Raw genomic sequence first — 25,819 nt, 5'->3', positions numbered from 1 at the left:
CGATTCTGCCTCCAGGGGACATTGGACAATGTCTGGAGACATTTTTGGTTGTTGCGACTGGGATGGGGGGAGTTGGGGTGCTACTGGTATCTAGTGGTCAGAGGTCAGGGATGCTGCTAAATCTTACAGGACATAAGTCAGCCCCCACAAGAAAGAATTATCCTACCTAAAATGTCAAATAGTGCCAAAGTTAAGAAACTCTGGCTTAGATAAATCCCCTGATCTCCTTGAACATCTTTAATTCATAAAATGGAAGTAATAATTCCCCTAGGGTTATCAAGAGGATTAAAGAGTTGACTTATTTGCTATAGACAGAATGTTTTCATCACCCCCCAAATTCATATGTTGAAACCTAATCCCCAGTGTGATGGTATTAACAGGTGGAGTTTTGGGGAGGTGATTAGGTCATAAGGGAGGAGCCCTCATGAATGGGATTAGTGCCCTTATAAAAGAGACCCCACAGAGCTCCCTTGCCTTTTCCACCATGTGAGGACACAGTGAGAAGACGGCTGTCTACAAACCAGAAAAAGGCCCTCAACAGACACCGGATCTGCTGGCACCTTGATCTTGCACTTCGCAGCCTCCAGAACTGGGAGAAATAAATACCCAGTCTCTGGTATTTTTGTCATAGCAACCTGAACAACTAAAACGGCATTTAAAGTAGGGATTAGCAAACTTCTTCTGTAAAAGGCCAGTAGTAAATATGAAAAGCCATATGATCTCTGTTGTAACCACTCAAATCTGCCATGATATCATGAAAGCAGCCGTAGACAATACAGAAATGAGTAAGTGTGACTAAACATTTACTTTTGGATACTGAAACTGAATTTCATATAATCTTCACATGTCACAAAATATTCTTCTTCTTTTGATTTATCCAACCATTTAAAAACATAAAAACTATGCTTAGCTCACAGGCTGCATGAAAAACAGGCAGCAGGCTAGATTTGGTGGGCCCAAGTTTGCCAGCCTCTGATTTTAAAAATTTAACAGGAATCTGAGCGCTAGTGGGGATTTAGAAAATGTGGGTTACTATTAAGAAAGAATATAAGAGTGGTCCCTGAAGTCTGGAACTGGTCTGACCCAGATACGACACATCATTCTCTTGTTGGACCTAAATAATCTTACACATCACCGACTTCAGACAAAGTCACTCTGAGACTGATAAAATGAGCCAGAGCAAGGACACCTCCTAACCTCGTTTAAGTGCAAAGCCACTTGCCACCCACAAAATATCAAGCTTCCACTTCTCTTGCTAAATAAATGGTTACTTCTTGCCTAATCACAGAATTGTCCCCAGTCTCTGACAGCACCCAATCTAGAGCAAACCCTGCTTCCTTAGCCCCCAGCCCCAGCCCAAATGACCCAACCAAAGCCCAAATCCTATGAGAGGTGCTTTCTAGCACCTTGTGAGTTGACTGTAGTTGCCCGTGGTGTGTGCTCTCCCTCACTGCAGCAACGATGACAAACTCAACCTGTTTAACTACAGATGTATTCCTGGGGGGCTTTGGCCATGTAGACTGGGTGGAAGGGTCTAGACTCCAGCCTCAGTTCTTTCCCTGTCTCACCAGGGGGCTTGGGGAAGTCCCTGCCCTTCTCCACTCTGGGCTGTTCTTTTCCTGCTGGTACCACGAGGGAGCAGGATTCCATGGTGGTTGACTGGGTCATTTTTACTGTGCCTGAGGCTGGTGACCACCAGCAGGGGTCTGAAGGCTAAATTCAGATCAGCTCACCCTGGGCCACGGGGACAAGGGCTTCAGGGCTCCCGTGATGGGAACACATGTCCACATGCAACACACGAGGCCGGAGGCCGGGGCACTGAAGCAGGAAGTGAAGGGCTGTTAATAGGACACTGATGCTGGTGGGCAAAGTCGCTCCCCAGGGGATGGCCAGACAGGAAGAATCCTGACCCAGTGACTCCCTACCCCCCACCCATCTCTAGCTCTCCCTGTACCCTTCTCACCCGGGTTGGGAATGGCTGTCACGCAGCATCAGATGTCCGCAGAGCTCACCAGCATCTCGGGTATAACGATAGGCCACCTTCCTCAGCCCTGGATGAACATTAGAATTTGCTGAGAATGCCTAGGTCCCACCCTGGAGGTTCTGGTTTAGAGGCTCTGGGGACTCAGTATTTTTTAAAGCTCTGTAGGTCATTCTTTTGGGCAGGCAGGGTTGAGAAGACTCCCCTGAAGTTAGAGATGGGGAACTGAAGCCTCCAGTGGCTGCCCATGACCTTAGAGGGGGTGAGTGCTCACCAGTTTGCCACAGTCCTCACCTGGCCGCTTTTCTCAGCCATGGAAGCTGGTTGCTGCCAGCATCGGAGTTGGAGAGCCCCGATACAAAACTGTACGTGCTACAGACGAGGCAGAGGAAGCTATTCATACACACACGGCTATGAACAGTAGTTATCTGTAGCAATTAAGATTAGGAAGGAGGGAGTTTCACTTTTTCTTTATGCAAATTAGTAATGTGAAAAAATTTGATACCAAGCATTTTTTTTTTCTAATGATGATGATAAAACCAATGAAGATGAAGTTGAAAAAAACTTGGAAAACCAAGGTGCTACTCAGCCCCTAGCAGCTCGGCTACTCTTAACCATTTATCCCGGGTCATCCCTGTACTTCCTGTGACCACGGTGACCCAAGTGACCACACGAAAACAGGCCAAAGTCTCCAAAGGTTCTGACTTCCCTGAGTCCAGAAATCGCCGGCTGGTTAGGAGCTTGGTGCTTATGTAAGATCTTATTCAAATAATAACAATCCCTGAGTTTATATCAGGTGGGAGAACTTAGAACTTTCACATTTGTAATCTTACAGCAGCCTCAGAACAGACTGAGAGAGCTGGGCAGGGGTTGTTACCTTCCTCTTTACACCTCGGGAAACTGAGGCCTGGAGACATGGGGGAAGGGTGGGATCAAGATGACCCACTGGGTTAATGGCAGAGTCGGGCTTGTTCCCAGGACTACTGATTCCCCACCCCTTGAATCTCACCCCACCTCCAAAGGCACCCACCTGGCTCTGACCTGGAACAGCTAACTCTAATCGAACCTCCCCGGTATGACTGAAATGTTCTTGAAGTTTGGCACACAGAAGGCTCTCAGGAAAGAGTTCTTGTATCAGATTAGGTAAACAGCACCCCAGGGAAAGTCAAAGGTCCCCAGGATGGGCAGTTTTACATCCATTAATTTACTTAGTTCTCACAACTACCTGGGTGGTAAGGATTAATATCCCCATTTTATATATGAGGAAACAGGCGTAGAACAGTTCAGTAACTGGTTTGTTTATTTATTTATTTCACACACTTATTGATTATCTACTACGTGCCAAACAGTGTTCTAGGTGAACAATACTATAGTTCACAGCAATGAGAAAGACTGACACAAGCTCCCATGGAACTTGGAGTCCATGGAGGAGACGGGTAATAAACAAATCCTTCTCAACTAGCAGTCATAGGAAACTTCAACCTGAATCAAGGTGTAGGGTCTTATTACCCACTCTTTCCAATTCCTGGAACTCTTATACTGGTTTTTATGTAACAGCAATTGTATAACTGCCACGTATTAACCATGTCTATGTGCCAGGCTCTCATTTCTCATGTAAGCCTCACAATGATATGTACGAAATGGGTGGTTTTGTCCTCATTTTATAGATGAGAGAAGAGCCTCAGGAAGAGGTCCCCTCTCCCAGTCTCATGAATGAAGAGGGAAGAGGAGGGCAATGCTTAATTCAGCTTACAAGATTGCTTTTGGAATGACAGCATCTTGGGCATTCCTAAAGGAAAGGCATGGGTGGCAACCTAGCCTCCTTTGGGCAGAAAAAAGGAGGGGGAAAGAGTGGTAGAGTTTAGATTCAAAAGCCAAGTGGGCCCCTTACTGGCTGAGGGACTTTGGGCAAATACTTCACCACTCTGTGCATCAGTTTCCTCCTCTGTAGAATGGGCATGATGATAGGGCCACCCTTGCAGGGCTGAAGTGGAGGATCTAATGAGAACATGCATGTAGAAGGAGAAGCCACCACCCATGTGGCCCTGGTCCCCCAGGCAGTGCAAGGAGCAGAGTGTGTAAAAGAACTGAAGAGAAGGAGCAGGGTTGCCCTCCAAGGCTGAGGATCCCCAGGGTCTTGTCCAGTGAGCCCTGCCCTGCCCCAGGCTCTATCTTGTTCTGGCTTGTAAGCACAGATTCCAGATTCAGACAAAGCTCAGCAACTAACTCACCATGTTGCTTTGGGCAAAACATTTTGCCTTTCTGACCCTCAGTCTCTTCATCTGTAAAATGGGTGTCAGCTACTTCATAGTACTGTTATGAAGATTAAATGAGCTAATGGGTATGAAAAATTTAGCACAGTATCTGGCATAGGGTGGGTCTTCAGGAAATGGTAGCTCACATCATCCTTATAGTTGTTGCTCTGGGTGTCCCTCAGGGACTTAAACCTCCAGGAGCCTCCTCGCCCCTATCCTGGACCATAAACAGAGTCTCCACTCCCTCCACTCCCTCCACTCCTGTCCTTACCTCCTGCCACCAGGACAGAGCACAGAAACTGTATGAAAGAGAACATCTCTCTTTGCACTGGAATTACCCGTTTTAGGTCTTGGGGCTGATCATTAACTAATCCCCGCTCTCTGATCCCGCCGCCTACGAAAGCAGGGGTCTGCCCCAGCCTCCCAGGGTCTCCTGCCTCCTGACATCCTGCAGCGTAAGGGAAAAGACTCTGGATTTCGCCTACGCACCTGACGCTGTGTGTGACCTTGGGCAAGTCCCTTCTCCTTCCCGAGTCTCAGGTTTTTCATCTTCTTTCATATGATAAGGGAATTGGTTTTCACACTTTTTTTTTTTTTTTTTGGCCACTAAACTCTTAGAAAAAACATCTTCTATGGGAGGCAGAACAACAGAGGTTAAGAGTACAGGTGCTAAAGTCAACCAACCTGGATTCAAAACACCAGAGCTGCTGTTTTGGAATTACGTGACCTTGGGGACTACTTTAACCACTTTTTAAATTCTTCCTCCATTTCCATTGCTCTAAATGAGGTCAAAGCTAGCTCCACGTCATTCAGATGTAAGGCCCTTAGATGAGACCTTGCATAGAAGTAAGTGCTCAATAAACATCGGTGATTGTTACTTGGAAGCTCAGGGTATAAAGTAGGTAAAGTGGGGGCAGCTGGGTTGAAATGAGAGCCAGAGCAGAGTTAACTGCTTGCTGCCACCCCAAGGTGACTATGAGGTATTCTCTTGGAGCCCCAAGACTCAGGGGAAACAGTTTGAAAACTGACAAAGCCAATACTAGGCTTCTACTAAGGAATACTAGGGATCTGCAGACTATGGTCCACAGGTTGAATCTGGCCTGCTGCCTGCCAGCTGTGGTTTTCACATTTTTAAGTAGATGGCTAAAATCAGTAGAAGAATAATATTTTGTGATGTAAAAATTATACAAAATTTTAATTTCAGCACCCACAAGTAAAATTTCATTGGAACACAGCCACGCCCACTCATTTACATATTGTCTATGGATGCTTTCTCCCTGCAAGGGCAGAGTTTGAGTAGTTGTGACCAATGGCCAGCAAAACATATTTTACTGTCTTGTCATTTACAGAAAAAGTTTGCCAACCTCTGCTATAGAACATTTCTTCCCTTCCATGTGGAAGACTTTGACCTTGCATAGATCCCGGCTCTACTATTTTACCAACACTGTGACTGATTCTTCATCTCTCTAAACCTCGCCTGTAAAGTACTTATAATCATTTCTAGCTTTCAGGGCTGTCACGGAAATAAAATAATCAAGATCCTTTACTGCATGATGGGGAAATACCCATACCACAGTAAGTGAGATTAACATAGATGGCACATGGATCAATATTTAGATTTTTAACAGATATATATTTATTTTCATGCATATTCGAAAAACTATAACTAGCACACAAAGCCCATGGTTTCGTGGGAAATGCTGTGTTCACTGGAGTAAATGATCCAAAGCTACTGGAGCAGATCTACGATCCCCTCTCTCAACACACACCTTCCATCGTTGGGTCCTAGGTAGCATCTCTCATCTGCACCATCCTATTCACATCCCAACCAGCAGGAGTAGGAAGCAGGAAGGGCAGCACCCAGAAGCTGCACACACCATTCCCACTCATACCCCATTAGCTAATCTTGGTCACATGACCACATCTAATCACAAGGGAAGCTGAGACATTCAGTCTTTTCTCTGCACAAGCATGTGCCCAGGTGGGGGTTCTATTACTAAAAGAACAAAGGGAGAATTAATACTGCAATCTCTGCCCACATATATACCAATTTAAAACTTCCTTTTAAAATACATGTGTGTAAAGAAAGACGTTTTAATGCAGATGGATGTGGCAGCCATTTTGCAACCATGAGGGAAAGACCAGGGGAATCACAGAGATGCCAGTGAACAGCCCTGACATCCTTGTGCCTCTGAAATGACCCTGGAACTGCCCTTCTCTGACTTTTTGACATTTGAGGAAAATAAACCCTTGTTCTTTAAGTCACTGGCAGACAGGCATCCTTTTACCTGCAGCCAAAAGAATTCTCACTGATGCAGCTGATTTCATGGGGAGGAGAGTGGGCTCTGCAGCCAGACTGCCTGGGTGCAAAGTTGGGCTCTACCATTTGCTCGCTGTGTGACTTGGAGAAGTCAGTTCCCCTCTCTGAGCTCTCATTTAGTCATTTAAAAACATGGCAGCTACTTGTGTTTTGTTTTCTTTAGAACACAATTTCAGAGATTTAAGTGAATCCAATCCCTCAGTTCACGGCACATTCTCACTATCTGTTGCACAAGGCCACTCTTTTTGTTTTATTTATTAATTTGGTCCCTTTTATCCCCATTTCCCAATTCCATCCTTCCCAGAGCAACCACTGGGATGCGTTTAGTGTGTAGCTTTTCCTTTGTTTATGTTCGTGCAAACGTTTTGTCTTTTGTGAGTATTTTTAATTTACATAACGATATTGTGTTCTATATCTCCTTCTGGCTTTTCCAATCACAACTAGGTTTTATGAGATTTATTTATATAACTATATGTCCCTCTAATTCTTTGTTCCTAAAAGCAGCATAGTGCTCAGTGACGTGCACCCACCACACTCAATCTCCTCCTTTACTGGAGGTGGTGGCCATACCACAACCCTAACCCTAACCCAAACCCGAACCCTAACCAGCATACCACAGGGAATGCTGCACTAAACGTGGTCACACGTGTCTCCTCATGAACCAGTGTCAGAATGCCTTTAGTACTTGCATTCAGGGCCAAACCTCTGGGTTCCAGGGTATATGCACACTTAATTTGATTAAATATTTGTAGAATACCCTTAAGAAAGGCTGACTGTCCACACTGTCTAGAAGTGCATAGAGTTCCAATGGCTCCCATTCCTGCCAACACTGGGCACTATCCAGCTTTCTTATTTTTGCTAATCTCATTGAAATAGATCCCATCATTGTTTCAAGTTGCATAGTACCTACTTCATGAGGCTGTTTTGAGAGGCCAAGGAGTTAATGTAGGTAAAGTGTTTAACTCATTGCTTAGTACATAGTAAATGCTCAATAAATGCAAATTTTTAAAAAAGGTACCATGGTTTGACTTAGTGAATTCTCAGTTATTATTATTATTAAACTTGGCCCATAGTAGGTGCTCAGTAAGTGCATCCCCTTGGCTTTCCCCAACACCCTCTGGATGTCCCCACTCCCACTCATCCACCTTGGTGGAGTTGCTCCCAGTCCCTTCCCACAGACTCACTTGCTTTCTCTTCACTCTCCCAGCTGAGGTCTTTACGAACCTCCTGGCCAAAGAGACTCTTCAGGATGGCGCTGGCGATGGGCAGCATCATGGCCGTGGAGGCCGTGTTGCTCAGCCACATGGACAGAAAGGAGGTGGTCACCATCATCCCTAGGATGAGCCTGGGAATAGAGGGAGTTAGAGGCAGATCTAGAACTGGGGCCTCTGGTTTGTATCCCACTTGTTTACACATGGAAAGTTAAGGCCCAGAGAGGACAAGCTAGTGACCAAGTAGAAACCAAATCCATTCACCACGCTTATTCTAGATCTAAGGAAACTGACTCAGTGTATGTAAGTGAACTGACCTCAGGTGCCCAAGGTAAAATAGTTCTAAAGACACACCAACCCTGAAATTTTCTCTCCTTTGCCCACAAATCCTGGATAGCTCCCACTGCAGAATAAAGGTGTCTTGGTTTGGCACCACGACTCTCCACTGTTTCACCCTAAGTTGCCTTCCCAGCCTCCTCTCCCCCTTCCCTTCCCACTCCTCCCAGGCACCTCTGCTCAGGCTCTGCTGAGTTTCTCGCCAGCTCCCAAACACACCTTGATGTCCTGCCATTGCTTGGTCCCTCCCACCAACAGGAATCTAAGTTTAGTGATTTGTTTTTCTTTACATTGAACTCTTAATCCACCTGGAATTTAGTTGTATAGAACAAAGTCGGATCTGAGTAGAATTTTTTCCTAAAGAATACACAAATTATTCCAACACCCACCACTTCTTGAATCCTTCCCTTTCCCACGGATTTAGATTTCTTCCAGATTATTTATTCTGTGTTTTAAAAATCTATTTCTGAACTAGTGTCATACTGTTTTCATTGTTGTAACTTTAAAACATGTTTGACAGCAGCCTCATCCATTCTTCAAGGCCAAATGTAACCTCCTCCAAGAAGTCACCCTATAGCTCTCATGTGGGCTCATATTGCACCATGTGTCCCTTAGGTATTAAATTCTGCTTTGTGTTGGGATCAGTTCTATAGATGGAGTCTCTCCCATAGGACTGACAGTTCCTCCATGAAGAAACAGCTACAGAGCCTAGCAGAATGCCTGGCCCAGAGCAGACACTAGAAAATCATGAGTTATTCAGAACCTCCTTCTCCCTCATCGCCACCCCCATCCCCACCATAAAAAGAGCTCTCAAACCTATCCATTCAGTCCATCTCCACTGCCACCACCCTAGTCCAAGGTGGCACTATCTCTCGTCTGGATCCCCAGAACAGTCTCTTACCTGGGCTGCATCCAGCTTCTCACCTTCATCTGATCCCCACATGGCAGCCAAGAGGAATTTTTTTAAAAATGCAAATCTGGTCATGTCACTCCCCAGCTTAGAATTTTTTAAAGCAGAGATTGATAACCAGGGGGGCCATGGATATAATTCAGAATGGACATGATAGGGGGAAATACACCTCTATTTTACTAACATCTAATAGAAATTAAATATTTCCTTCAGTGATAAACATAGGCAAAAAAGTTCAGTATTATTAGAAGGGGAGGACTTACCTGGTAGTGCAGTGGTTAAGAATCCACCTGCCAATGCAGGGGACACGGGTTCGAGCCCTGGTCCAGGAAGATCCCACATGTCGCAGAGCAACTAAGCCCGTGCGCCACAACTACTGAGCCTGTACTCTAGAGCCCACAAGCCACAACTACTGAGCCCGCATGCCACAACTACTGAAGCCCGCGTGCCTAGAGCCCGTGCTCCACAACAAGAGAAGCCACCACAGTGAGAAGCCCGCGCACCACAACGAAGAGTAGCCCCCGCTCGCCACAACTAGAGAAAGCCCGCGTGCAGCAACAAAGACCCAATGCAGCCAAAAATAAATAAATAAATTAATTAATTTTAAAAATTTTGTCTCTATTAGAAGGGGAGTTGTTACCAATAAAGGTCACAGACACTTCCATATCACATTATAATAGTTGAGACATCTTGGAATATCACTGACACTCAGAACTGCCTCAAAACTACAGCTATGAGGTTGTTACTAGATCTCATCATTTATTGTGTTAATAAAGAAGTACATATAGTATTCTATCACAAATTTGTGTGGTTTTAAAAAATTGTTTGGATAAGTGCATTTTGCTGTAATTGTTGTGGTTGTTGTTTTAAATCCTATGTGTTGTGCTTTATGCATTTAAAAACATTACTGGGAAGGAATCCTTAAGATTCAACAAATTGCAAAAAAAAAAAAAGATTAAAAGAACAACAATGACCTTATTTTAAAGGCCATTCAATCATCTTAAAATAAAAGTTGGAATCCTAGCTAGGGGGCCCGAGGCCCTTAGGAATGGACCCTCCCTCCCTGTCTCTCCAAGGCCATCTTTCCATCCACTCCCCACCCACCATGTCACTGTGGCTGGTAAGTAGAAAACCAGGATGATAAGCCAGCATTTACTGTGCAGGTCCAAGCTACTGTATCATCATTTTACAGGCAAAGAGAGGCTAAGTCACCTCCCAGAGCAGGAAAGGTGGGATTCAGCCCCAAGTGGTCTGAGTCAAACTGCTAATATGGCCCCCTCTAAAACTACTGGACAGGAATCCCTGGGGGTGAGGTCTGGGAATCAGCATTTCAACTGATTCCCATGTGATTCTTACGTACTTTGGAGAACTGCCCAAGGGCCTAGCACTGTGTCTGGCACACAGAGGGGCTCACTAAGTATTTGAGAAACGAATAAACAAGTGGATGGTGGGACATGATGAGTTTGTTGCCCTGGATGACCAGAGCAGCAAGAGTGGGTTTGGGCTCCAAGAGATGTGGTCCCTCTGCCTCGCCACCTCTGGGCTGGACCCATTACCTGGCCTTACCTGGCCGGCTGGACCCCAGTGAGCATCAGGACCTTGAGGGCAATTCTCCGGTGCAGGTTCCACTCCTCGATGGCGCTGGCCATGATCAGACCGCTGAGGAAGAGGAAGTTGGTGTCCAGGAAGTACTGGGCGCAGACCTTGTTGGAGGGCAGGATGCCCAAGAAGGGGAAGAGGATGATGGGCAGCAAGGCCGTCACCGAGAGGGGCAGGGCCTCTGTGCACCAGTACACCGCCATGAGCAGGATGACGAACAGGCAGCGACCTTCCTGCAGGGGGGAGATGCAGGCCCAGGAGGGTCAGCAGAGCTTGGGGTGGCAGAGGGAGAAGAGGTCCTGGAGCAGGGCCCATCAGGGCCCATTCCTCGGGGAGGCAGTGGAGAGGGTAAGTGCCAAAGGCTCAGACTTTGAGCTGGTGGTGTCACCTATCTGGGCCTCATTTTGCTCAACTATAAAATGGGGAAGCTATATCTGTCCATTTTATAGGATTGTTTGATGATAAAATGAAATACCCCCATTGTCTTAGAAGTAGACCCTGAGATGGGCATGAGAGGGAAAAGTAGTTTGCTCGACAGGGAATCTCAGAAAGTTCTGGAAGGGCAGTGAGGAAGTCAGAGAAGGACGCCAAGACAGTGTATTAACAAGAAGGTTACTACGGAGGGCAGCTGGGGCTCAATCCTGATGGGGACCCTAGAAGACAGTGTAGATCATGCCTCAGAGTAGTCCCCCTGGGAGGCAAGGAAGCTGGCTCTTTATCTGCCAGCTCTTGGTCATCACTGGTTGAGGGCTGCTCATGGGAGCGTTAACTCTCCAGCACTTCGACCTGCCGTGTGCAGCAGCCAGATAACAAGTTCGTGCAGAGCATCCAGGGTTCTGCAAGAAGCTATTGGCATGTGCAGAATGGTAACCGCCAACAGGGATGTGGACAGAGCACCAGTAGCAACTGCCACATCCATACACGGCATTTAGCACAATGTCCAACACTTGGTACCCACTCTATAAATAGTAATAATAATTACTGATATTTATTGGGCTAGTAGGTACCAGCTATTGTTTATTCCTCACAAAATCCCAGTGAAGTACGTATAATTATTATGACCATTTGGTGGATTGGGAAACTGAGATTCCAGGAGGTCAGTAGCAAGGCAATGGTTGTGCAAACAAGACAATCTGTCTCCAGAGCCAACTCTCTTAACCAAGTACCCCACAGCTGTTATCAGCTGAATGCTAGAATCTATGCATTAAGGTTGACAATGCAATTTCAAAGATTCAAAACAAAACGGATCTGTGGTTGCCAAGTCTGGGGTTAGGATGTTTGTGTTTTGCGGAGGGGGAGCTGCAAAGGAGCACAAAGGAAACTTACTGGGGTGACAGAAATGTTCTAGACCTCGATTGGGGTGGTGGTTACATGGGTTTGTACATTTGTCAAAACCTGTGAGACTGTTCACCTGCTGATGAAACAAGAGCGCAGTAATGGTAACGTCTTCTGATACATCAGTGTCCCACAGGACCCATAATAAATAGTGTCTTATTATTCCCATAGTCACTATTTAAATAAAACTGCCTACTGCCCTGACCTTGCTTTCTTATATTCTCTCAAGGCAATGATCTTGCATGTTCCAGTGAACACAGACTATTTCTTGGATTTGGTGCTGTTTGGTGCCATTTATTCTTCTTACTTCTTACTCATAGTAGGTTTTGTCAGCTTTATTCAGTGTCCACAGCACACTGAACTGAATTCCATCCTAACAAGAACCATCCTAATAGAACATATCCTCAGCTACACAGGACAGGCATCAAACTATGTGCAGACACTACGATTAGTTAATCCATCTAAAGGGGCAAGGTCCAATGGTCCAGGGAGACCAATGAGATGGCTTTGGCAATAATCCAAGCAACAGATACTGGCAGCTAGGGTCTGATGGGAGCACTGTAGGTAATGAGAAGTCGTCAAATTCTGGATCTATTTCTAAGATAGCTTTGCCAAGGATCTGTTATGATGTGCAAGGCAAAGAGAGAAGCCCAGGGTAATTCTAGTTGCTGGCCTCAATGGAAGAATGAGGTTGTCCCTTACTGAGAGAGGGAAGACTGTAAGACATACCTACATCCATTTCCAAACCTTGAAAACACATCCTGAGACTGTTTAACACGCCCAACATTGGAGAATTTCCATTTCTCAAGTGCCTTAGCTTTTGTACCAGTGTTTACATTCTCTCATGCAATTTAGAGACCTACAAAAAGTCTCTTACAGAGGGAATTTTTGTAAAACAAATCCTCTTTTCCCATTTGTCTATTTTTTCTTTTGTTGCCTGTGCCTTTGGTGTCATATCCAAGAAATCATTGCCAAATCCAATGTCCTGAAGTTTTTGTCTTATGTTTTCTTCTTAGATTTTTATAGTTTTAGGTCTTATGTTTAGATCATGAGCACATTTTGAGTTCATTTTTGTATGTGATGTTAGATAAAGGTCTAACTTCATTCTTTTGCATATGAATATCCAGTTTTCCCAGCACAATCTGGTGAAAAGATTGTCCCTTCCCCATTGAATGGTCTTGGGACCCTCTCCAAAAATCATTTGACCATACACGTGAGGGTTTATTTCTGGGCTTTCTATTCTGTTCCATTGGTTTATATCTGTCTTTTTGCCAGTACCACACTGTTCTGATTACTGCAGCTTTGTAGTAAGTTTTGAAATCAGGAAAACTTCTGAGTCCTCCAGCTTTGTTCTTTTTCAAGATTGTTTTGGCTCTTTGGGGTCCCTTGAGATTCCACATGAATTGTAGGATGGGTTTTCTATTTCCACAAAAAAAACCATTGGGGTTTTGATAGGGATTGCACTGACTCTTTAGATCACTTTGGGTAGTATTGATATCTTAACAATATTAAGTTTTCCAACCCATGAACACAAGACATGTTTCCACTTACAGTCAGTCCCCTATTTCTGATGGTTCAACTTAACGATTTTTTAAACTTTATGATGGTGCAAAAGTGATATGCATTCAGTAGAATTTTGAAGTTTGATCTTTTTCCAGGCTAGCAATATGCAGTCTGATCCTCTCTCCTGATGCTGGGCAGTGGCAGCGAGCCTCAGCTCGCAGCCAACCACACCATCATGAGGGTAAACAACCGATACACTTACAAGCATTCTGTACCCAGGCAACCATTCCGCTCTTCACTTTCAGTACAGCATTCAATAAATTACATGAGATATTCAACACTTTATTATAAAATAGGCTTTGTGCTAGATGATTTTTGCCCAACTGTAGGCTAATGTAAGTGAGCACATTTAAGGTAGGCTAGGCTAAACTATGATGTTGAGTAGGTTAGGTGTATCAAATGCATTTTTGACTTATGATATTTTCAACTTACAATATGTTTATTGGGATGTAACCCCATTGCAAGTTGAGGAAGACCTGTATTTATGTCTTTCATTTCTTTCGGCCATGTTTTGTAGTTTTCATTGTACATGTCTTTCACCTCCTTGGTTAATTCCTAGGTATTTTATCCCTTTTGATGCTATTGTAAATGAATTATTTTCTTAATTTCCTTTTTAGATTGTATAGAAATGCAACTGATTTTTGTGTGTTGACTTTGTATCCTGCTACTTTGCTGAATTCATTTATTAGTTCTCACAGTTTTGAGTTGTTGGGGTCAGGGAAGAATAATTGTAAAACAAATCAACACCACTTGAAACGAATATTTTAAGAGGTCAGATTATTGGACACACACTTTAAAGATCGAAAGCAAAAGCAATAATATGGAATCAAATACCACAACTAAAAATTGCCTAAGTTTTGATTTCCTAACATCTTTTTGGTTCCTATACCAGGCAGATTCCTACATATCAGGGATGAGAGATCTTAGATAATCACGGATTTATAAGTATTTATAACTTCCAGCCCTTTGTCCAAGCAAAATTGTATATTGAATCACAATATAAAACAGACAAACCCTGAGAGTAAAATTTAGTTAAAAGGAGTTTTTCTGGGAGAAGTGGGAAGAGGAGCTCTCTACTAGGCCCCCTGTTCGTTCCCTCCCTCCCACCCACCCTGGCAAACCGAATACCTCCCTGATCCAGGAATTCAATGGAGGACAGTCAGACCATCGCCAAGCCCCCTGCTTTACGGATATGAACACTGAGACCAGAGAGGCAACAGATAGGTGTCAGGCATGTTTCTAGAACCCCAAACTGGGGTTTCCCAGGCAGCTGAGATCCTGCGCTGCATCTGTTATAGAAAAGGACCTCTTTGTCTCAATGGGTGCTTGGAGCCAAAAGGCATCGTTCCAGGGTTCCACAGAGGCAAACAAAGGGGCAGACCCAACCCAGGTACTCCTAGTACAGCAAACAAAGATGCAGGAAAGTGGCAGCACAATAAACAGCACCCCATTTACAGAAGCTTCTGGAATGCCCACGTTCTGCCAGTGGAGTTTCAGGGACCACCCGGGAAGCCAATGAATCCAAAGGTTCAGACCACAAAAAAGCAAATTTGGCCAACAAGGTCTTCTTAGGGCTTGGAACCTGTGAGTCCACAAATGGACCCGAATATCAGTTAGAGACAGTTTTCATAGCTCAGAGAGGTCAAGTGACTACTCTGAAGACACACAGCTTCCTAGAGATGGAGCCAGGTTTTAAGTAGAAGGCCATGTCCTGGCTCCTTGTGTGGCAGCAGTGTGATACCACTTGTCTCCATCCCCTTATCCTGCTTCATTTTTCTTCATATAACCAATTGCTGCCACCTGGATTAGTTGGTGTTCTCCAGAGAAAGAGAATGGATAGGACATATCTAGATACATATAAGAGGAGATTTGTGATAGGATTTGGCTCCCACAGTTATGGAGGCCAGGAAGTCTCATGATTTTCCATCTGCAAGCAGGAGAACCAGGAGAGCTGGTGGTATAATTCAGTCCAAGGTCAAAGCCCTCAGAAGCAGGGAACTGATGGTGTAGGTTCCAATCTGAGTCCAAAAGCCCGGATGTCCGATGGCAGGAGAAAGTGGATGGCTCAGATCGAGCAGAAGGGAATTTGCCCTCCCTCCACCCTTTTGTTCTATTCAAGCCCTCAGCTGATTGGATGATGCCCACCACATTGGTGAGGGCAGATCTCAGTCTACTGATTTAAATGCAATCTCTTCCAGAGACATCCTCACAGATACACTAAGAAATAATGTTTCACCAACTAACTAGGCATCTCTTAGCCTAGTCAAGGTGACATAAAATTAACCTGAAAGCACATTTTATACTTTACTGGTTTTCTCTTCCACTAGAATGTAAGCTCTAGGAGGGCAGGGATTGTGTCCCTGAAGCCAAGAACAGTGCCTGGCACACAGTAGGAACCCAAAATATTTATTGAATAACTAATACGTGCTTCTGCAACTCAGACAGTGCTTACAACATGTTCACTATCATCCATTCAGCAAACATTATTCCTGACCACGTGCTAAGCACCAGACTGGGAGTTGAGACTACAAAAATGACTGAGACACAGTCATGGCACTTTTACCAGGAAATCTGACAGTGCCAATCATAGGACCATTCTCAATGGCTAGTTCTTCGCAAACTCAAATGACCTTATCAGACCCTACCCACCAAATATCCCTCAAGTGATGTGCTGGTAAATGTTTAACAACTGGCTCTCTGAAAAAACTGTGGGTGTATATGTTTGTGTGTGTGTGTAAAAGTTCTTGATTATTATTCAATTCAGCTAAGAAGTCACTCATGTCACTGATCAGTGAGTTTAGTTCCACTATGAATGTTGGTTATGTTTTCATTTACATTAATTATTAAGACAAAACAGACACAATGAAGGAATATGTCAGAACGTCACTCACTTACCAATGGTGTGTCTTCTTTACTGAATCAAATGATGGTTTTCAAATACCAGAAGAATAGTTCCTCATTTTTTGTGCTAGTCACAATATAACAGCTATAGACAACACATTTTAAGTGTGATCTGTATTACTAACTTTTCCCATTACCTTCTTACGTCTAGACAAGCAACCAAACAATGAGCTAAGCCCTGATTTGTAGTGTTTAGTGATTTCTATGGTGTAAATACGCCCACATGGCTGATTTCAAGCCACCAAGTTACATCACTGAGCACAGTGTTGGAAAGAGATGGACTGTATCACAACACTCCACAGTATTTCCTCCGCACATATAGATGTAAATAACAGTAGATGTAAATAACCTCAAGACCATAGATAATAGTAAAACAATTAGGAAGTGATGAGTTTTGACTATCTATTACCTTTGTTTTGATATAATTTTTTAACCCCAATTAATAAAATTTCATTTTAAATAGTATCTATGTTTAACAACTAGCTAGCAAAATTCATGAAAATGTAACCATTAGGTCTCGTGAGCCAGTACATGGGCTCCAGTCACTCTGTGGGCCTCCAGGCAGAAGAACATCCATGGAAAGCCCTCAAGGAATCTGGGTCACATTCTGGTGCAAACTTGACATTCTTCAACCCATGTGTGGTATCATGCTCCATAATGCATCCATTGTTTAAAAATATACAATTATTTGCTGTCAAAGTTGGAAACTTGCTGCTGGCTTTGGAAGACACAACTATCCTGTTTTATGCACCACCTGACAGACCAATAGGTATTCCAGTTTGAAGAATAATATGTCTGTCTTAATCAGCTCAGGTTGCTACAAGCAAATACCACAGACTGGGTGGCTTAAACAGGAGACATTTATTTCTCACAGTTCTGGAGACTGGAGGATCTAAGATCCTGGCGCCAGAAGATTTGGGTTGTGGGGAGAGCTCTCTTCCTGGCTTACAGACGGCTGTCTTTTCCTTATGTCCCCACATGGTCCTTCCTTGGTGCCAGGCATGCAGAGACAAGCTCTCTTCTTATAAGGGCTATAATTCCATCATGGGCCCCCCCCCCGCCCTCATGAACTAATCTAATCTTACAGCTTCGAAAGGATACTAAATGGATAGTATGAACTACTTTATACCAATAAATTTGATAACTCAGAGGAAACAGAAGAACTTCTTGAAAAACATAACTTATCCAACTATCAGAAAAGAAAAGCTGACTATTTCATTGTCTATTAAAGAGAATCAATCATTTAAAAACTCCCCTCAAAAAACAACAACAACAAAAAAACCCCTCTAAGTCCTGCTGACCTCAATGGTAATTCTATTAAACATTTAAGGACTAAGTAATACCCATCTTACACAAACCCTTCCAGAGAATAGAGAAAAGAGGAGCATTTCCTAATTCATTTTGTGAGGCCACAGTAACCCTGCTACCTGGGTTATCCTTACAAGGGCATGAAAAGAAAAGGAAAGAGAATATTATAATGATTGAGGTCAGTGGCATGAAAAGCCACCTGGAAAATATGAACCCTAAGAAGCTCTGTTCAGAGCTGCCTTTTCTATCCTGCCTCACATCACTATGCAGGAGAATAATTATGATAATAATGACAACCAAAACCACCAACATGTTTTGAGTATTTATTAAGTTCCAGGTATTTTACATGTATTAATTCATTTAATGAGAGGTCCTATTATTTTTCAGAGGGGATTATAAATGACATCGATTTAGTCATGCATGTAAAGCTGTGACCCAGGTAATTCGGTCCCAGGGTAGTGTTGCTGTTCATGAACTGCACATCTAAACAGAAATTCTAATCTTTAAACTCTCTTCCCCTAAACATTTAAAGGGCTCCGAGTATAATGAGAGTTAATGAACAAGTGCTTACAACTGACCAGGTACTTTTCCTAGTAATTTACATGCATTAACTCATTCCGTTCCACAGCCACGCTTGCAGGCAGGTATTATTATCTCCATTTTAGCAATGGGACAACTGAGGCAAAGAGGGTAAGTCAGGTAACCTGCCCGAGGTTGCTGAGGCAGAGCCAGGATTTGAACCCAAGGCGGTCTGACTCCAGAGTTTGCACTCCGTACCACTCCACATCTCTGCATGATCCATGGGTGCCCTTGCCACATTCCTGCAGCCTCTAACTCTCTAGCATCCCTGGTATCTCTCGCATTCCTAGACCAAAAGAACCCCTCTCAAGCCTGGCCTTGCCATCTATGTCCCTCCATCACTTCTCGTCTGTGCCCCAATGTTTCCAAAGGGCATGCTTTTAATAATCACCATGTCCCCTCCCAATTCTCCCATCCAGGAGCCTCATCCTTCCTTCCATTTTGGCTCTTTTTCTCTAGAGAATAATCTAACTGGAAGCTATAGTCCTCCCTCTCTTCATAGGATAGCAACCACCACCACCACAGTAAGACTACTAAGACCCAACATTTACTGAGAATGTACTATGTGCCAGACACCATTCCAACTACTGTCCCTGTGTTATCTCAGTTTACTTGTGATTGTCACAACAGCCTTATGAAGTAGGTCCCGTGATTATCTCCATTTAACAGATAAGGAAACTAATGCACAGAGTGATTAAGTAACCTGGCCAAGGTCACAAGGGCAGCCTACTGGATAAAACAGGCAGGTTCCCGGGCCTCCGCTTAGCATTATGTCAGTACAGAAGGGGGAGATGGAGAGAAGCTAAGCAGGCTCCTTCCAAATGTCCAATCAGCATCCGGATGAATAGCAATGAATGAATTTTTTAGCATAAGTATAACCCATGTAACATTTGGGACATACTTATACTAAAAAAATTATTCACTGTTCATCTGAAACTCAAAGTCAACTGGGCACCCTGTATTTTATCTGGCAACCCTAGCTGGACAGATACTCCAAAGATGTGAGGAGGAAAATCCCGAGTGTTCCTTGAGGACCAGAGGTGGGTCACCAGGGTCACTTTATATCCTGCCTAAGAAGTCTGCTTCTATCTAGGACCCCCCAAAAAGTTCACACGCAGCAAACCAATGGAAAACCAGGCACTGGAGGGGCGCAGCCTATCAGAGAAAATATATCCCACAAGGAAAGTGTTCCTGGAGTGGGGACCCTCTATTCCCCCACCTCCTGCGATGCTCGCAAGACAATGTGTCAGGGGATGTACCAGGCCCCCAGCGGGGGAAGCCAGCCGAGCAGGGGAGCCGCAAGCACGCACCTGCTCCCCAGGCTCCTCTTGCCCTCCTGGCTTCTCTCACACTGGATGTCAGAGACCTCTCTCTAGAACACGAGGAAGAGGAAGAACTTAAGGGGGAGTCCGGGAGAGAAGGATCTCCCTCTCAGTGGCTCCCAGCCCGTGGAGCACCCGGGTAGGGGAGGGAAAAAGACTTCCTCGAACCAAGTTCCACATTTTGATCCTTGCCTGGAACTGAACATTGACTTTCTGAATAGAGATCGTGTTTGTATATTTAAGTAACTAGAGGATTTTAATTCCTTCTCAAGAGTGATGGGGAAAGTCATGGTCTGCAGGAGTTTTAGTCCAGGTTATAGGGGAAGAACGTCCCCTACTGAATACATTTTAGAGCAACAGCTGGTGAGAAAAATAAACATGACTTTTTAAAAAAAATTAGCTTTATGAGCTATAGTTTACATACAATAAAATGCATCCATTGTAAGTGTACAGTTTGCATTTCAACAAATGTACGTACCCATACAACCACCATCCCAGTCAAGACATAGAACATTTCCAATAAAGAGATATACATACAAAGGAATATTACTCAGCCATAAAAAAAGAATGAAATAATGCCATATGCAGCAACATGAATGGATGTAGAGATTATCATACTATGTGAAGTAAGTCAGATAGAGAAAGACAAATATATGATATCACTTGTATGTGGAATCTAAAAAAATGATACAAATGAACTTATTTACAAAACAGAAACAGACTCACAGACATAGAAAACAAACTTATCAAAGGGGAAAGGTTGGGGGGATAAATTAGGACTTTGGGATTAGCAGATAAAAACTACCATATATAAAATAGAGGACCTACTGCATAGCCCAGGGAACTATATTCAGTATCTTATAATAAGCTGTAATGGAAAAGAACCTGAGAAAGAATATATATATGTATATACGTATAACTGAAACACTTTGCCGTACACCAGAAACTAACAGAACATTGTAAATCAACTATAGTTTAAAAAAAAAGGAATAGAATATTTCCATCCCCCAGAAAGTTCCCCTTAGCCCCTTTCAGGTCAATCCTCACGTCCCCTCCAAAACACTGCTGTGATTTCCATTGCTGTAGATTGGTTTCTCCTGTTCTTGGACTTTACTTAAATGAAATGATGTACTTTTGTATTTTCTGCTCAGTATAATGCCTGTGGATTCATCCATGAAGTTGCATGTATCAGCAGTTAATTCTTTTTTACTACTGCATAGTATTCCATCCTGTAAATATACCACTCTTTCTTTGTACATCTTCCTGCTGGTGGAAAGTGGAGTGTTTCCATTTTGGCATTATTATGAATAAAGCTGCTGTAAATATTCAAGGACTTCTGCTTCGGGGGTGACATCCTGCCAGTTCTTTAGTGCAATGTATTAATTCTGCACATTATGGGGGGGGAGGGGGAGAAGTGTTGGTAAATTCTGGCTGCAACTGTTGCCTTTCAAAGGCCTTGAGTCCCAGGCATGCATTCTCCCTCTCCCTCTTTCCCCTCTTTTCTCTCTCTGTTTCTCTCGCTCCCTCCTATTCTCTCCTCGCTCTCTGGGTGCTCTTGCCGGGATGTCAACATCAATCCTTTGTGGAGGAATGATTCCAGATATGGCATGTGTCAGCCAGGGAGGTGACGTGAGGGAAATGACAAGAGTTGGGAAGTCGATCCTTGGCCCACACGTGGCTTGGGCAGTGAGTGGGTCAAGAGTGTTTCATTATCTTGCTGGTTAGGGATTGCAGAAGGGCTGAGGTGACCCCAAATAGCTTCCCTGCCCCAGCTGAGCTTCCTGTGGGCAAACTGGATTCAGAATTGCCATCTGGATGCCAGACATCTGGTGAGGAATTAATAAGTACTACTGCCCCTCACCCCCACCCCTCCACCCTGGTGGGCCGAGCAAAAGTCTCCCAGGAGGCATGGAGGCAGCGACCAGAGAGCTGGCCTGTGGACACTAAGTGGTGGGCTCTCAGACATCCAGCGGGCCAAGCCCATTCCCACCTCCAGGTCTTTGCACCTGCTGTCTCCTCTGCCTGGCCCTCACTCCTTGATCTCTGGCCCCTTGATCTCTGCCCAGCTCACTCCTTCTTGTTGTTCGGCCTCATCTCAAAGGTCACCTCTTCACAGACCACGCTATTGTCTGTGGTCTGATTTCCACCATCCAGCCTTGTTCTTGTCAAGCACTTACCAATGGCCGAAGTATTTCTTGTTTGTTCACTTATCATTAGCTCTCTTCCCACCAGACTGTAAGCTCCATACAAACAGGGCCCTTGTCTGTGTTTGTTCACCTCTGTCTTCAGGGCCTCGATGGACATTTGTTAAATGAATGATGAAGTACTCTAAATCAGGCATCACAAACTCAAATGCAAGGGACAATTTAATGAACGAGGTGGGCTGGCGTAAGAAATATCACCTTGTTTTCTCAAGTCTGATTTGCAATTCTGACAGTGTTTTGGGTACAGAAAACCATCCTTTTAGCAGGAAAAAAATGCCCAAGTTTGATGATAAATTACAGCTGGCACTGGGCTTTAGTGTCATGGGTGCAATAGGGAGGAGTGGGGACCGTGGTGAAGTGGGGAATATAGGCCCCTTGGAAACAGCAACTGCTGCTCAGCTCCTGGCTGTTGCCATGGGGAAACGTGGGGCCCATGATGCCAGATCTCCTGTTTTTTCCAGAGAAGCTTGAAATTGTGCTTTTATGTGAAATCTCACCATTTTAAATGATTTGCTCATTAAAAGGAAAGTGTGGGCCAAAAAACACATCTGTAAAATGCATCAGACCCATGGTCACCACTTTATGACCTCTCGTCTAAATGGTTTTAATTAGTGGAAAATCCCAGAAAAGTGCTCACACATACACAACTTGCAATCTAATGTCAAGCTGTTTCACAGATTACTAGGAATCAGGATGCTCTGTGAAAAATCCCTGCTCCGTCTTAAAATCCCCATTTTACAGGTATAGAAACTGAGGTCACAGGAGGAGTGATCTCTTCAGGACTACATAGAGCACAAGAGAAGATCTCATGGCTCCCAGTCCAAATAGTGGATCAGGGAGTGGGGTCCAGTGAATCCATGATTTTGCTCCAGTGCACAGCACGTCTGACCCACCTCTACCTCTGGGCCCCCTGTTTGGTGAACTCAGAGCAGCCACCTGGACACAGGCAGAGTCAGCCTGCGTGTCTGCAGAATGGAATCTTCCTTTGATCCCTCAAGGGCAGATTACGGTAGAAGGAGGGTAGAAGGCTAGAGTCACATGATCCCGAGACCCTGTTCCTTTGAATTTTAACTTCTGGAGTCCAGAGGTGGGGGCAAGTGTCTGATCTTGCAGGCTCACTTTCTGGGTCATCTCAAGAGTCAGCAGTCTGCCACTTTGCCACTTGTTCTGTCCAGAGGCTCAGCTTCAGGAAGGGGAATATTGCTGAGGTGGCCCAGGGTAGATGGAGTCGTGGCTCCAGGTGAAACATCTCTCACATCCCCAGCCTGTCCCCTCTGCCAGCAGAAGCTGGAGTGACTCAGCTAAAACCTCCAGGGGTGGACAAGCCCGAAGGAGACTGCAGCCCAAGAAGACAGGGGCCAGAAGCCAGAAGGCTGGTCCTAATTATGAAGGCTGATTGATCCCAGAGGCCAGAATTTGGAAGAACTTGATGTGGATGTGCTTGGGAGATGGCTGAAGTGGAAAGTGGTCAGCTTTATTTTTCAGAAGGAAAAAGAATGACAAGGAAGGGCTTCCCTGGTGGCGCAGTGGTTGAGAATCTGCCTGCCAATGCAGGGGACACGGGTTCGAGCCCTGGTCTGGGAAGATCCCACGTGCCGCGGAGCAACTAGGCCCGTGAGCCACAACTGCTGAGCCTGCGCGTCTGGAGCCTGTGCTCCGCAACAGGAGAGGCCGCGACAGTGAGAGGCCCGCGCACCGCGATGAAGAGTGGCCCCCACTTGCCGCAGCTAGAGAAAGCCCTCACACAGAAACGAAGACCCAACACAGCCATAAATAAATAAATAAATAATAAATAAGTAATAAAAAAAAGAATGACAAGGAAATCTCTAGCGCTGGGCTGTCCGAATATAGTAGCTTCCAGCCACCTGTGGCTATGTAAGTTTGAATTCATTAAAGTTAAATGAAATTTAGAATTCCAGTCACACTCGGTCACACGCGTCACATTTCAAGTGTTCCACAGCTACGTGAGACTAGTGTCTACCTTTCTGGATGGAGCAGATCTGGAACATCGCATCACCACAGAAAGTTCTGTTGGACAGAGCTACTCTAGAGCATTCGGGACTGAGGGCCGGGAAGCCTGGGTGTAGTGGTTTGGCCACTGAATTCTTGCGTCAAGTCACTGAGTTCATTCATCTGCAAATTGGAAATAATAATTTTGCGATGTCTATGTCACAGATGATCCCATTAGAATGAATGCACGTGAAAGCATTTTGAAATATGTACTTGACAGGCAGACTATTTTAGGAGTGAGATTATGAATAAATGTGTTCATTATATGCTCTGCTTTTCCAAATTTCAACAATAAATATGTATTTTTTTTTAAAGTAGACGTTCCCTGAATACACAGTTAATACATCTGTAAAATTCTGGGGTTATGCTTTCTTTTTCTGAGAATTAGGAGAGATTTCACCGTGCAGAAATTTGAGGCCAGCCTGATTTCTTCCCTCTTACAGCTCATCAAAATTTTTGCCTGAATAGCCATAAGATTTTTTGGTTGAATCCTCAAGTTCATTCATGTTACCATGAATACCAGTGTTGATGAGTCTCTATAAGTTTTTTTCTGGGAGACAGAAAATTTGCATATGTTTTAAGTTAGTTTGGTTTCAGAGACATTTTCTACTATTAAAGATTCCAATATTGTTTTCTGTTTTACTTGTTTGATTTCTTTTTCTTTCTTCTTCAGCAATACCAATTATGCAGAAGTTAGATTTCCTTTGTCCCCCCTATTGATCATCTTTCTTTCATCCTTTTTTACTCTTTCTTTCCCACTTCATTTTGTTCAATCTTCTTTAGTCTGTGTAACATGTCCTTGATTATGTTTTTAATATTTTCCATTTTGCTGTTTCTAAAAGAGCTTTTATAATAGAGTGGCTTCACTTTTCTCCTCCCTCCACTTCCAGAAGACTGCTTTTTTCATCTCCATCTACTTTTTATTATCTCTTCTTTGACCCTTTTATTTCTCATCTTGAGATTTATTTTAGGAAGGCCATCATTTCTTTCATTTTTTGTGTATTTCACAGAGAAATGTCTGTTCAGTAGTTTCTCTTCATTACACAACTCTTCCAGTATTTATTCTTTGTCTACTTTTCATTTGATGTTCCTTTTCTTCTTATTTCTCACACAGTCTTTTTGTAGGTCCCATGCTGGCTACTTAGCACAGTTCTTTGTTAAAAGAAAGTGTGGGGAGAGGGGCTAGGAGGAAGCTGGGGCAGCAGGTGTCTATGCAGTAGTCCTGTGGATTATCTCAGAACCCTTCCTCACCACCACTTCCCTGAAATATATCTCTACTCTAAGCAATAGACTTAGTGTGGAGATTAAGTGTAAAGACCCAAGAATGTCACAGTTCTTCAGTATCTCCTTGAGTAAGTCTCTTCGACTTACGAGAGAGAAAATTAGAGCCCATACAACCATATGGTTGATCGTTACCCATCCTTCTCTCACCTGGCACTTTAACATCCTGCTTCTTACCAATGGTCTTCGAGCCTCTTCATCCAGTTCATCTGAACTCTGAACTGTCACATGCATTTCAGCGACTCTCCCTTCCCGTGTGCATGCTTCAGGCTTTGCTGGGATTAGGAAGGGCTCATAGAGTTGAAAAATACTTCTGGAGAATTCTGCCTCCTGCCCAGGGGCTGCAGAAACTCTTGGTTCCCTCCTGCAATTTGGCCCAAATCCCACCACCATTGTCAGCTTTTCTTCACAAACCAAGGGTGGGATTGTGGTCTGCCCTTCTTTCATCAGAGATGGCATTTTCTTCTCCATTTGTTGCTTTTTGTTGCTGTTTTCAGACTGCTTCAGAAAGGTGAATGGAATAGAAAAGTCTGGACTCCACCAACTTAAACCAGAAGTGCCTTCCACCTAACAATTCTGTCATCAGAAAGTACTATATTTGCTTTTGCTTATCTGTATTTTCTAATCTTCCTTCAATAAACATGCACTGTAGAAATAGTATGGGCTCTGGAATCAGACAAGCCTGAGCTATAAACTCAATCTTT

At 44.1% G+C, this 25,819-nt stretch overlaps 1 protein-coding gene across 7 annotated transcripts in view; it reads right to left on the bottom strand.

The window, feature by feature from the left end:
- Positions 1-25,819, bottom strand: part of SLC13A3 (solute carrier family 13 member 3) — a 94,850-nt gene that overhangs the window by 36,965 nt on the left and 32,066 nt on the right. For all 7 annotated transcript variants that reach the window (XM_082362825.1, XM_082362823.1, XM_082362826.1 and 4 more), the window contains 2 exons: positions 10,580-10,845; positions 7,741-7,901 (listed from right to left, as the gene is read on the bottom strand). In XM_082362825.1, the coding sequence (XP_082218951.1) occupies positions 7,741-7,901; positions 10,580-10,815 (397 nt within the window). In that variant the 5' untranslated portion in view covers positions 10,816-10,845. The remainder of the gene's footprint in view (positions 1-7,740; positions 7,902-10,579; positions 10,846-25,819) is intronic.

Source organism: Balaenoptera borealis, assembly GCF_965194805.1.
Source record: "Balaenoptera borealis genome assembly, chromosome: 16".
Lineage (NCBI taxonomy): Eukaryota > Metazoa > Chordata > Mammalia > Artiodactyla > Balaenopteridae > Balaenoptera > Balaenoptera borealis.
Note: the sequence above shows the minus strand (reverse complement) of the source record. Positions and strands in the feature narration are given on the sequence as shown.